The sequence below is a fragment of the Leishmania braziliensis genome, chromosome 36 (genome assembly GCF_000002845.2).
Source record: "Leishmania braziliensis MHOM/BR/75/M2904 complete genome, chromosome 36".
Lineage (NCBI taxonomy): Eukaryota > Euglenozoa > Kinetoplastea > Trypanosomatida > Trypanosomatidae > Leishmania > Leishmania braziliensis.
Window position 1 is genome coordinate 2,096,754 of NC_009327.2, and position 12,093 is coordinate 2,108,846.

The following is a 12,093-nucleotide window of genomic DNA, read 5'->3' on the forward strand; positions in this document are numbered from 1 at the left end:
AGAGCAGAAAAGTGAAAGGGCCAGCGTGCGCAGCGAGTGCGAGCGTCAAACATACAAATGTAAAAGAAAAGCGAAGGGATGCTTTGTCTCAGCATCAGAGATCGGCACACGCGAAACCAAAGAAGGAAGAAGCAGCGACATCGAGTGCGAGGTCTGCAAGGGAGGTGGAGCAAACTTGTGGGAGCTGCGATCCCCTGATAACTGTACAACGCCTCTCCGCTTGCGGTACAACACCCAAACAGAGACTCCTTCTTCCGCCGCGTTTGTCTTTTGTACGCGTGCATGTGTGTGTGTGTGCGTGTGCGTGTGCGTGTGTGACGAACAGATCGCTGTCGAGCAGCCATCGAAGTAGCACCTGAGCTCCCTTCTTTCTCTGCGCTGTGGTGGTGGAGGGAGGATGAAACGAAAAGCAAAGAGAGCAGTTCACAACGCTGACACACATACACACACCCACGCCTAGATTGGCGCCGAGGCCCGGCAGCAGTTGCATCTTGGTCCTTTATCTCTGTGACAACAAAGGCGTCAATCCACCACTACACACGGCACAGGGTTCACATGGAAACTGTCCAGCTCCTGCTCCCAGCCGCAGACCAGGTCGCTCATCACCTCCACGTGGTATTCACAGAGTTGGCGAGCCTCAGTCACCGTCCACAGGGACGTCTTGTGCGTCCGCTCTTCGGAGCGGTGCGACGGGCACCTGAAGCGCACCACTGTTTTCCAGTAGGCGTCTTGCGGCCGCACCGCACGTGGTGCTCCTCGAGTTCGCGCAGTAGTGTTTTCGTTACTGACCCCTGCCCCCGAAAAATCGGAGAGTAACGTGTAGTGTGTGGCACACGGATTCGTTGATGGATACCAACTCTCCCACACCAGGTACTCCATGTTCCATCGCGGCTTCGAAAGACGGGAGTGGTACCGACCTATCGGCTCAAAGACGCCGTTGTACTGCGAGTTCTGCAAGATGGCATCCCGGTTCGACGGGCTGTAGTGCATCTTGTGCAAGAAGTGGAGAACACTTGGTGTGTCCTCCATTCGCATGAAGTCGTCCCCGGTGCCGCGGTGCTGAGAGGGGATCTGTAGCAGGCGCTTAAGGCGCTGGTGCTGAACTCGGTACACAACGCCGGCGGGGCACAGCTCGTAGTATCGCTCCGTTCCCGTCAATGCCTTCTCGCCGTCTCCGTACAGGCAGCGGGAGGCCTGCTCGCTGGCAGCAGTGTGCCACCACGCTTCGAGTGCAGCAGACATGGCAGCGCGATTATGCGCAATGTAGCGGCGCTGCTGCAACGCTTGCTCCATCTGGTTCTGTGGAAGCGGAAGTCGGCAGTGCAACAGAGCCGGTTCCGGCTCAGCGTCCTTTCCTCGAGGCTGCTCATCCACCCCACTTCCGCGCGGCCGCTCCTTGCTCCACACCACCCACTCTCCGGAGAGTCGACAGCGAAATGGGAGAGGGGAATTCACGGCTTTCATGCCTTGATACGCCATCGCGGTGGAGAGGCGCTCGTCCAGGGCATAGACGGGCGTGGGTGCTGCCTCTCCCGCCGACGCTGACGCCCCTTTGGTCGCTGTCAAAGTGGACGCAGAGGTCGATGGCGCGATACCTCTTTCCATGAGGCGATACCCACTGCGCGCAATGGTCAAGAGCGTGCCGTTGGGAGCGTTGTAGAACTGATCCTGTAGCACGAGGTCCGTGTCAAAGTCGTTTAACAGGACAATCGTGTACGCATCAGAGCTAGACCACCCATACGCTAGGTGAACAAGACCCAGAAACAAGAGAAACGTCACCAAGGCGCGCGCCGCAGCGGAAGGAAGGCGTGGTGGGCCCACCATGCCTGCGAGTGGGTGCACTGTGACTGAAGGAGAGAAACGCGAGACTCAACCTGCCGGCAGAAGAAATGAACAAGAGAGAAGCACTGAGCTGGGCACGGGAAGAAGTAGGTGGTGGTGGGGGGAGACCACAACACAGACGTCAACGAGATCGCTGATCTTTCCAAGGCGTCGTCATCACAGAGACGGAAGAGGAAGTGTACACTTAAAATCACCCTCGTCACACACGTATGTATGACTGTAATGATGCCGCACATGTAACTTTTTCATCTCTCCCTCATCGCAAGAGAGAGAGAGAGGGAGAGAGATGAAAAAGTTAGAAATGGGGTTATCTTTGGCTGTGAAGCTGGAATAGCGTGGGTGACAGAAAAGGCGATGCTCAACAAAGTAACATTAGACCACATACCAGTCAGCGACGCACCAAGTGAGTATGCTCTCTGAGCTATTACGAGCGTGGGTGTGGGGTGAGCGGGTAAAAGTTACTTGCCGCCCTTCTCACAAGTTGTGCCCTTATGCAATCCCTTATTCATGAGGCGAATAGGCTGTACCACTTCTGCTTCAAACCAGCACGATTCGCACACATCTGACTCCTCAGAGCGACGACGTTAACACCCAATTTCCACTCACAGCCACAACGGAGGCCTGCCTCGTCATGCAATGAGGCATTCCTCATTGGAAGGATAGGGAGACGTATGCAAACCGCACCGGAGCAAGAAGAAAGCGAGGCACTGGATGAGAAGAGAAAACAGCAACACCAAAGCACGTTTGAGTTGTAGAGAAAAACCAAAGAGAAAAGCAGCATACAAAAGAGAAATAAGCACGTTGAAGAGGAGTCCGTGTACAGAGAGACTCAGGATGGGGAGTGAGCGAGAGAGGGACAGTAAGGGACTGACGCTGCGCTTCAGTACCTCACTGCATTGCAGGGTGACTACCACTGAAAGCGTGAGGTGGCAGCCTGCACAATATCCTCCGCAATTGCCATAGACGCGGTGGCGGCCGGGCTCGGTGCGTTACGAACGTTCAGGATGAGTGGCTTCGCACTGCCGGTCGTCTCAATTGCCTTAGCAGCGCTCGGCGCACCTTTGAATGCCTCCAGTACCTTATTCTTGTCCATCGTTGCCTGCACCGTTACACGTGGTCGTGCGAACTCCATCGCGAGATCCATGCTGAGAGTTCCGTCCTCCGCCACCCCGACGCCCATAACGCCGCAGAAGCTGTCCACGATGTCCTTTGACTCGATAGAGGGGATTAGCTTTTGTGCCTCGCTTAGGAACTTGCGCTTGCTGAGGTCCATGTAGTAGGTCTGGCAGATGACACCAAAGTTGGAGGTGAGACTCACCCATCCACCCTTGCTAAAGGCGCAGTTGAAGCAGTACTCGAGATCGATCGTGTAGGGGGTGTAGCCATAGCGATCCAGTGCCAACGCAGAGCCTGGTCCGACGATCACCTGGCGGCCACGACGCACATCCACTGTCGGTGTGAAATGCACACCAACGCTCAAGCCTCTACGGTTATCTGGGCACGGGTACACGTGCATGCGCACGAGATCACTGCGCTCAGGCGTCAACTGGTAGTACCGCCCGCGGAAGCTGTACGTCTGCAGCAAACGCTTGCCCACCCACTCCACAATGCCACCAGAGTGCTTCGCCACTATGTCGCTGTCGAGACCACAACAGGTTATGACGTTCTTTGCCAAGATGGTCTTCTCCGGCCCCAGGTGGTGCTTTTCACGGCCGCGGATGAGCACCAGCTCCTCTGTACCCGCCACCGGTGACTTGGTCACCGATACGCCCACGAAGTCCTGAGCATCAAATTGAAACTGTACGGCGAAGTTGTTATCAGCGTGGGCCGTCATCTCACGCAGCATGCAGCGCGTGACTTCCGAAAAGTCCACGATGCCCGAAGCGGGGGACCACAAAGCAGATACACCGGTCACCAGCGGTTCCTTCTTCTTGATAGCTTCCTCGCCTTCAAGGATCTCAAGCCCCTTGACACCGTTTGCAGTACCCCAGTCGTACAGGCGCTGAACGATCGGGCGCTGGCTGTCCTCGGTGGCGACGATCATCTTGCCACACAGCTCGTAGGGGAGTTTGTTTTTCTTGCAGTAGTCGATGATCAGACCGTGTCCGCGAGGGCACAGGCGCGCCATGGCGGAGCCGGGCGGGTAGAACATGCCGGCGTGGATGCAGCCGCTGTTGTGGCCGGACTGGTGCTGCGCCACATCGGCCTCACGTTCGATGAGAACGACGCGTTTGCTGGGGTACTTTTTGCGGATCTCGCGCGCCGTGGCGACACCGACAATGCCGCCGCCTACGATGGCGACGTCGTACATGTCGCGCCGGTCATCCTTGGAGAAGGTGACGAGTGAGTGCACGGTACTGGCGTCGTCGGTGGCCATACTTCGGTACTTGCGGCGGTAGTAAACGGCGCCGGAAAGTCCGCATGCAACGGCAACCTGGCAGATGCCAGAGCAGAGTTTGCCCAGTACGGGCGCCATAGCTGTTGAGGAGGGAGGTGCGGCTGCAACTACAATTCAGCACATCCAGAGGAAATGAGCAAAACACAGAGAAGGCGATTACGAGAAAACGGAAAGGAAACGAACAAGAGAGAATGGCAGTAACCTCTCGCAGTTGCGGAGGGTATTCGACAGCGAAGAGAAGGTGATGGGGTGGGTGTGTGTGGGGGGGGGGGGCAACAAGAAGAAGCCAAAACGCCGAAAGAAAAAGTGTACAGAAGTAACAAGAAGTATCGCTGAATGTACTCTGTGTGTGTATGTCACTGGGCCTGGAGCATGTAGTGAGTGCTGGAGGGAGGGAGGGGGGGGGGGGGGAGAGAGCGAGACGTTAGTGGAGCAGCAGAGAACACGAGACACGAGAAAGGCTCCGAGTAAAGACTAGTAAGGAGTCTTTAGAGTAACAGTGAGGCAGTGAGGAGAGCGAAAAGGTAAAGTGTACTTCAGCGTCCATAAAGTTTCCAGTGTGTGTGCGTGTGCGTGTGTGTGTGTGTGCTTGACGGCAAAAGGACAGTGGTGACGAGCAGCTGCCCAAGAGTGAAGCGTTTGACAGGCGAAGGAGTGAGCGAGAGAGAGGAGTGATGGAGGCGACGCGGTGAGCGAAAGAGTGAAGGGCATCCAAAGAACGGTGATCGCAGATTTGTGCGGCATGAGCGGTAAGGCGTGTGGGGGTGTGGTGGGGAAGCGCGTCGACAACGTCTACAGAAAGGCCAACGAAAAAAGGAGAAGAGTTTAAGGTTCCGCCGTTGTGATTGGCAAAGTCGCCTCCGTCCTTCTCATCGTTTGTACCCTGACAATTTCGGTGGCTCTACTACTCCTCTTCCCCTCGCTCCTTACGTTTTCCTCCCAACGGCCCACCGTCCTCGTCTATGTGCAACTCACTTCTGCGCGCGTGGGCAGGATTCTACCGTGTTCTTGTTGACGTTCTTTAGCGGCTTGCCTTCACGTGTTTCCCCCTTCACTGAACTCGCACAAGTTCGCCGCTGACAAACAAACTGATACGAGGCCCCCACACTATTTGGCAAACAGGAGACCATGGCAGCATGTGAGGAGTATGTAGAGGACAGAGAGAAAACGACAGAGAGAGCGGCTACACACATGCGGCAACCCCAAACCGCAGCTTTTTTAAGTTTCACAGCTCGACTTGGTTGCGACAGCTTAGCGCGTCCAGCGCACGAGTCGTCGTTTCGTTCATCACACCCATAGTCTCAAAGCACATCACAAGTTGGCGCCCCACAGCGTTGCGCTGGGTGCTGGGGAGGATACGGAGCGAGTGCCAGAGTTGCCGATCGTGAAGGACCAACTCTTGGAGCAAATGAGCGAGTACTCGCACCGACCTCTGCACTGGAAGTGAAGAGGAGTGTGTGCTAGCGATGCCGCTGCGAGCGGAGAGACTCTCGTCATTCTCCGCGTACTCTAGCACGCCTGCTGCTAGGCTGACTAGAGCGTCCGCCGTGATTTGGCTATCTGTTAAGACAGCCTCGCCCTCCTCGACGACGACATCTGAAGCTGCCCTGCTTGCGCTTGTAACGCGAGAGCGTCGCATTGCTGTAGACTCGTGTTGCCGCTGCTTCTTCAGGTTCTGGAGGCGTTGTGCCAGCGCTCCGTTTACCGTCACCAACACGTGTTCGGCAAAGGTTGCCCAGATGATGAACTCGGTCTGCACCACGTGCGAAGGGCGTGGGCGGCCAGCACTACTCACGAGTTGCTGCGCCCTTCGTGCACGAATGAGCGGGAACAGCAGTGTAGCGGCATCCCACAAGATGGCGAGTTCCTGTAGCGAGAGGGTGCATGGTTGTTCAGGGGTCGTTTGAAGCGTTCCGGAGATGAGCAGGGCCTCGGCAAGGAAGAGGCATCCGGTCACCGGAATATCGAAGGCCTCGGCGGACAACGCTCGCTGCTGCTGCACTAAGCAGGTGCTGCTCGAATGCCTCGCGCACAGTTGAATCAGTCGAACAAGCTCCGTCGATGGCAGAGATACAGCAAGCGTACCTAGCTCCTGTACATGGGTCTCGGAGAGGTGCTGCTCGCGGAGTGCCACGGCTAGCTGTCGCTGCTGTAGTCGCGCCTGCTGCACAATCGTACCAAGTACATAGCCCTCTGCGCCTCGGCGACCGTGCTGCGCGTACAGCTTCATGCGGTGCGGACGTGTGGCAAATGCCAAAAGGGAAGATTGCCGTGCCTTTTCCCTCAATACATGACTCGTCTTTGTTCGCAGTTCAGGAAACATGTCGCGTAGCAGCCCCGACAGCAAGAGTGCAGAATCTACGTCGCCGGCGGGAAGTAGGCGGAGCATGTGCAGCTGAACCGCGAGTCGTGCGGCATCTGCAGGCTTGAGGCGCTCCGGTGTTGTCGCCACTTCCGTCTCGCTAGGGCGGCGCATGCTTTGCTGAATGATGAGATGCTTCTTCACCTGATGTCCCACAGTTGCTATGGTATCCTCGAGGCCGTGAAGAGTGCGCTGCAGCGTCGTGTCGGCTTCCTTGTTGTTTGCAGGTGATGGTGTCTGCTGCGGCGTCAGAGCCAACACCCCAGAGGCCAATCGCTGCAGCGTCACACAGAGATCGACGAGCTGCAAGGCGCAGCCGACTCGCAGCAGCGTGGGCACGTCCAGCTCTGGCAGCACAAAACTATGGAGGGCGAGTGTCTCCGAGGCGAGCGGAATCACGTGCGCCGTGTGAGGGGGGATCCATCGCATGAACGACACTCTGCCCGGCCGTCGTTTGCGCTTGGCGCAGTTCAAGGCGGATTCGGTGACACGTGGTGCGCTCGCTGTGGGTGTGAGGTCAGTGACAGTGGAGCTAGGGGCTTGCAAGGTTTCCTGTAGCATGGCAAATAGCGCGTCTTCTTCCCCGTCTTTCAGAGCTGCATTTACACTAGAGCGATCCTGGAAACCGTGCTTGCTGTCCGCGGTTTCGACTAGCGTCTCCGCTGCTGCTGCGCTCTGCGTGGCATCTCCGCTGATGCTGCTGACGGCTCCTTTCCGTTTGCTAGAGTGCCACGACCGCGATGGCATCGACACGACGAAGCGCGGTGCGTGCCGACTGAAGCACCGCCCCTCCACGTAGTCGCGCAACACCCCCATTGCAAGGCGCGTAAACGCGAGACACATGAGAAGCAGTCGTGGGGCAAAGGATACCATCACGGATAACTCGCCAGACACTGCCACACGCTGATGCTCCGCGACAGCCGCCGTCCACACAGACTTGCGCAGCAGCAACTGCCAAAGGCGTGCTGAGACCAGCGAACGGGCGAGCAGCGAGGCGCGCAAAAGCGACACACCATCCTTAGCAGCACGGCGGCGTTCCTGCAGCGTGTCGGCTGTTTTTCGTAGAAGGGCAACATCGTCCTCGTTGCACACGTCGACCTGCATTCCTCTCTTCCCATTGCGGCGGCGCAGCTGCGGTGCGAACTCCTGCTGAAACTGCTGCCACTTGACGTCCGCCGCGCTGCACCTCTGCTGCGCTGTCCCTTCTTTTCTCCGTAGAAGTTGTCGGCGCGCCTCTTCGACCGAGTGGAGAAGCTTCAAAAGGAGCACAACAGCGTCGAGAAGTTGACGTGACGCTGCAGGAGAGGACTGCACCATCGAGAACTGTTTGTCCTTCTTGGGCTGCAGTGCAAGTGCTGGAGTGGCGGGTGAGACAGAGGTCTCAGCCGTTGCCCCTGCGGGCGGCTGCGCAGCGAGACGCTGCGCTTCCTGTTGCTGCTGGCGGCATTCCAGTTTCCACCAGCTGCGCTCCACCAGTGAGACAGAAAGTGGAATGCGTCGAAGCAGCAGCTGATTTTGGGCAGCCACGCACCTGGAGAAGGTGCGGTGGTGCGCTGAAGCCGGCGAGCGCGCTCGATGCTGACCGGCAGAAAGTCGGAGTCCAACTTCGTCTTCCACCACGTTTGGCGTGCTGCGTGTGGATGCGAGGAGGCGCCGCGCACGTGCTTCGTCGGCCTGCACACGTTTCAAGCGATGTGCCAGGTGAGCAAGCTCACTAATGCGCTTTGCAAACTCCATCTAATGCGCGGGTGTGCAGGCCAGGAAAGGGCGCGTGCGTGTGATGAGGGTTAAGAGGAGGAAGAGCGAGACAGCGAAGGGGGGATCAGGTGCGATGATGCGTGCAAGTGTGACTTTGTGTAAGCTTGTGATACGATTGCCCCGGTACACGGAGGCGGTTTGCACCGAGAGGAAAGCAACACATCCCACAGACTTCACGAAAGGCGTTATCACGCTCGCGACAAGAGTGAATGTTGTATCTTTGTCAGGGGAAGCGAAGGAAAACTGAGGGTGGTGGAGCGAAGGGGAGGGAGTGCTCCGTCCTGCTGCTCATTTTTTCTGCTGCGTGTGTTTGACTCAGTAGGGACGAACGTTCTTTTCCATCTTGCCTTTGCTGCCCATCGAGTGCTGCTTAACAGTCTCCCCCCTCCTTCTGACTGTCTACGCAATCATCTCCTTTTTATCAGAGAGCGACTTTGGGGAGTTTACCCCCCCCCCCCCCCCCAAGGAGAGGAAAGTTAGGGCAGAAAGAGAGGGAGGATATGGCCGGAGTACAAGAGAGATCTTAGAAGCGTCGCAAGGAAGAAAAAAGAGGAGAAGCGAAGGAGACGCCGAGGAAAAGAGCGTTTAGCTAGTCCAACGCATAGTGCGACGACAGCAACGGCGCGTCTGACTACTTTCCCCCTTTCACCCACTCCAACTCAGGAATGTATAATTTTTTTTTTTAGGGATGGCAAAAGGGGGGAACGAGGCACCAGCGAAAAAGGAACGGTAAAGAGGGGTGGAGTGAAGCCGCACAACATGCGGACATACAAGAAGAGAGAAAAACTGAAAGAAGGTAATCCAAATGGCAGAGACAGGAACAACAACAACAACCCCCAAAAGAAAAAAAAACAAAAAAAAAATAAAAAAACAAAAACGAAGTTTGACGTATGTCTTCTTTTGTAGAGAAAAAGAGGCAGGAGGGATGGAAGAGAGGGACTGAGTTCACATGAGACACAAGCAGACGCACGTAGCGGTCGGGCGGTAGAGGTAGACAGAGAGAGAGAGCTGAAGGACAGAAGAATAAGAAAAGCTCCGCAGAGGCATACACAAAAAAAAAGCGACTGGTATGACACTCCACAACTACCTCGACGCGTGAAAGAGAAAAACGAGAAGAAGTGCTACCCCCTCGACCCCCCCCCCACCCACACACACACACCCAGACACGAGAGAGGCACGCACGTAAGCCCCTGGAGCATTGAAAAGTCGGAGAAGTTTGCGCGGTGAGGTGGAAGGAGTTCTCCTGAATGTTTTCTTTGCCAGTTCCCTAATCGTCCGTTTCACTTTCCCTCTCTGGTATGGTGTTTAGCTTGCCAAGGATGTGCAGCCGATAATCGAATAGGAAAAACAAAACCAACAACAGTGGCAGGCGCCACGGAAGGACGGTGGCGAGGGAACACAAACCAGCGCGTACACAAAATACAGAGTCGACATCAACGGGGGTGGGGACATGGGGAGGAGGAGGAGGAGGAAAGGCGCGGTAAACGGCATTTCCAGCTCGTCACTGTAGTCAAGTTCTTATCACCAAGAAAAAAAAAGCAAAGAACAGGCTTTGTCTCAAGATGACGGAGGCCGACATCCTCCTCCTCTGTGAATCTGGGCTTGCCTTAGTTCTGAAAAGTATGGCGCTGCTGTACGACAAAAGTGCACATCATAAAAGCCTCTGGCGCTTTGTTGGCAGTGGACGTACGTACGCTATACTGTAGGCGTTCTCCTCTTTGGTGACTTTCGGCGCCGAGTACCTCTCCCCGCCAAACGGCTACTTCATTGCACGGTTGATCAGTCACGCACGTAACGATCGCCATGCAACCGGGAAGTAACTCCACTTTTCATTCGAAGCGAGAACGAGCAGCGAGACGGATGAGCCCAGAAGAGAAACCGACAAAAATGAAGAAGCGAACAAATTGCTCCCTCCACTCTCTCTTTCCCACCTCCGTGCCACAAAGAGCAAAGCGCGCCTATAGACGCACCCAGCCACAGCTCACCTATGCCGCTCTGCTGCACCACGGCGACATCCTGGGCTAGGCCGATCCACCAGGCGTCGAATCGGGCCATGCGCCTCGCGGGCCCTGCACTCAAAGGGCGGAGGCAGTGGTGTGGGTGCATGCCCGGTGAGGTCAGGGAGGAGGCCGGCCAGCCTCAGGCCAGGGCTCTCGGAGTCCCGGTGCTCTGCCTGGGCGCCATGTCTCCCCCCTCAGCCGCTTCCAGCCGCGGCATCCCATCATGCGGTGCGCAGACTCGTCCCATTGGCGTCGGGGGAGACACGGGGTGTGTGATTCGGGGGGCTCCCGTCATGCTTCCGGCACCGGTGCCGCGCCATGCCAGCTGTGGCCGACAGCGCGGGCGCGCCGTGCTCGCACTCTTGCACCCCGTGGTCTGTTGTAGAAGAACGCTGTTATCTGGGTGAATTGTTCTCTTCACTTGCCACTTCTGTCCTTCCTGACGCAACCCAAAACAAAGCAGGAAGGAAGAAGAGTGAGAGACCCGTGCGGGGTGCGTCTTTCATTGTGCGCTAGTGTTGCGCTGACTCACTCTTTTCTTCGCTCACGTCTCGTCCGTGGCCAGCTTTTTTTTTTCCCGAACGCGGCGAAGGGTAACGCCTCTTCTTTCTCTCAACAAATTGCTTCTCCGTGACCAAGTTCATGACAGTAAAATAAGGTGGCGTGAAGTTATTCGCTTTCCATCCTACACACAGGCTACCCCCCTCCCCACACACATTCACAACAGCAACGCAAAAGAATTAAGTCAACGGCGAAAGGGGAGGAAGCGGGGGTGAGGTGGGGTACAGTGGAGGGGGGGGGGAGGGGAAAGACGGCGCAGCGGGGAGATGGCGAAGCAGATGAGGCATGTATAAAACAGAGAAGAAGAGCGAGGACAATGCAAAGAGCACAACGGCCCCCGCCCAATTTACCTGCTTTGCACTTCTTCCCTTTCTTTTTGGCTGTGGAGGGGAAGGAGAGGGTGGCTAGCGATGAAGAGAAGAAAACAACATGTCCTCTGCACGGTGGCATCCGGAGTCCTCTAAGGAGAGAGAACATGGAGAGGAGGGGCAACAAAATGCCAGCAGTGGTACAAATCAAAGACACACACACACAAACCACTACACCAGAAAGGAATTTAGCGCTACCACGGGGCTGCTCGCACAGAAGTAGAGTCAATAGAATCCATAAAAGGGAAAGAAAGTAAAACGCAAGGGTCTAAGAGAGAGAGAGGGGGGGAGGCAGGGCTTCCTCTCGCTCTCTCTCCCTCCCCTCTCCCCTCCTCTCTCTTGAGCGGCTTTTGACGCGTGCAAAGGTAGTCACTACGTAACCACAAGAGTAGCGAAAAGAAAAGGAATAGAAGTGCACGCCGTAACCCATCGCGTGAGGAAACAGCAAAGAGTAACAGAAGCAAAAATGAGAAATGGTAGGAGATGCTGAGAAGCGACACGGACAGCGCATGAGCAAAACCTGGCGCAGCACGTTGAGCAGAGAATTTACCATGAAAAAAAAAAAAAAAAAACAAAAAAAAAAACAAAGAAACCCGTTCAAACAGGGTATGGAAGAACGCTCCAGTGCAATGGCTGAAGGGAGGGAGGGGGGGAGTGATAGGGTGCGGCGCACAGAGGAAATACCACTGAGGGGTCGACGCGTTATTTGACGGAGACGAGGCCCGCCTGCATGATATGTGGTGAAGGGCGTAAAGCCCACCGATCTCGCAGTTCATTTTCGCATCTGCCTTCGGCGTTACCTGC

The 12,093-nt window shown here is 56.2% G+C and overlaps 3 protein-coding genes across 3 annotated transcripts; all 3 read right to left on the bottom strand.

The window, feature by feature from the left end:
* Positions 1–522: 522 nt before the first annotated feature.
* On the bottom strand, positions 523–1,824 carry LBRM_35_5710 (conserved hypothetical protein; the record flags this gene model as incomplete). The annotated part of the gene is made up of 1 exon (XM_001569135.2): positions 523–1,824. One exon carries the CDS (start codon positions 1,822–1,824, stop codon positions 523–525), a length of 1,302 nt encoding a protein of 433 aa, XP_001569185.2.
* A 925-nt stretch (positions 1,825–2,749) lies between these two features.
* Positions 2,750–4,318, bottom strand: LBRM_35_5720 (conserved hypothetical protein; the record flags this gene model as incomplete). Its single annotated transcript, XM_001569136.2, has 1 exon — positions 2,750–4,318. One exon carries the CDS (start codon positions 4,316–4,318, stop codon positions 2,750–2,752), a length of 1,569 nt encoding a protein of 522 aa, XP_001569186.1.
* A 1,147-nt stretch (positions 4,319–5,465) lies between these two features.
* LBRM_35_5730 (conserved hypothetical protein) lies at positions 5,466–7,919 on the bottom strand (the record flags this gene model as incomplete). The annotated part of the gene is made up of 1 exon (XM_001569137.1): positions 5,466–7,919. One exon carries the CDS (start codon positions 7,917–7,919, stop codon positions 5,466–5,468), a length of 2,454 nt encoding a protein of 817 aa, XP_001569187.1.
* Between the last annotated feature and the right edge of the window lie 4,174 nt (positions 7,920–12,093).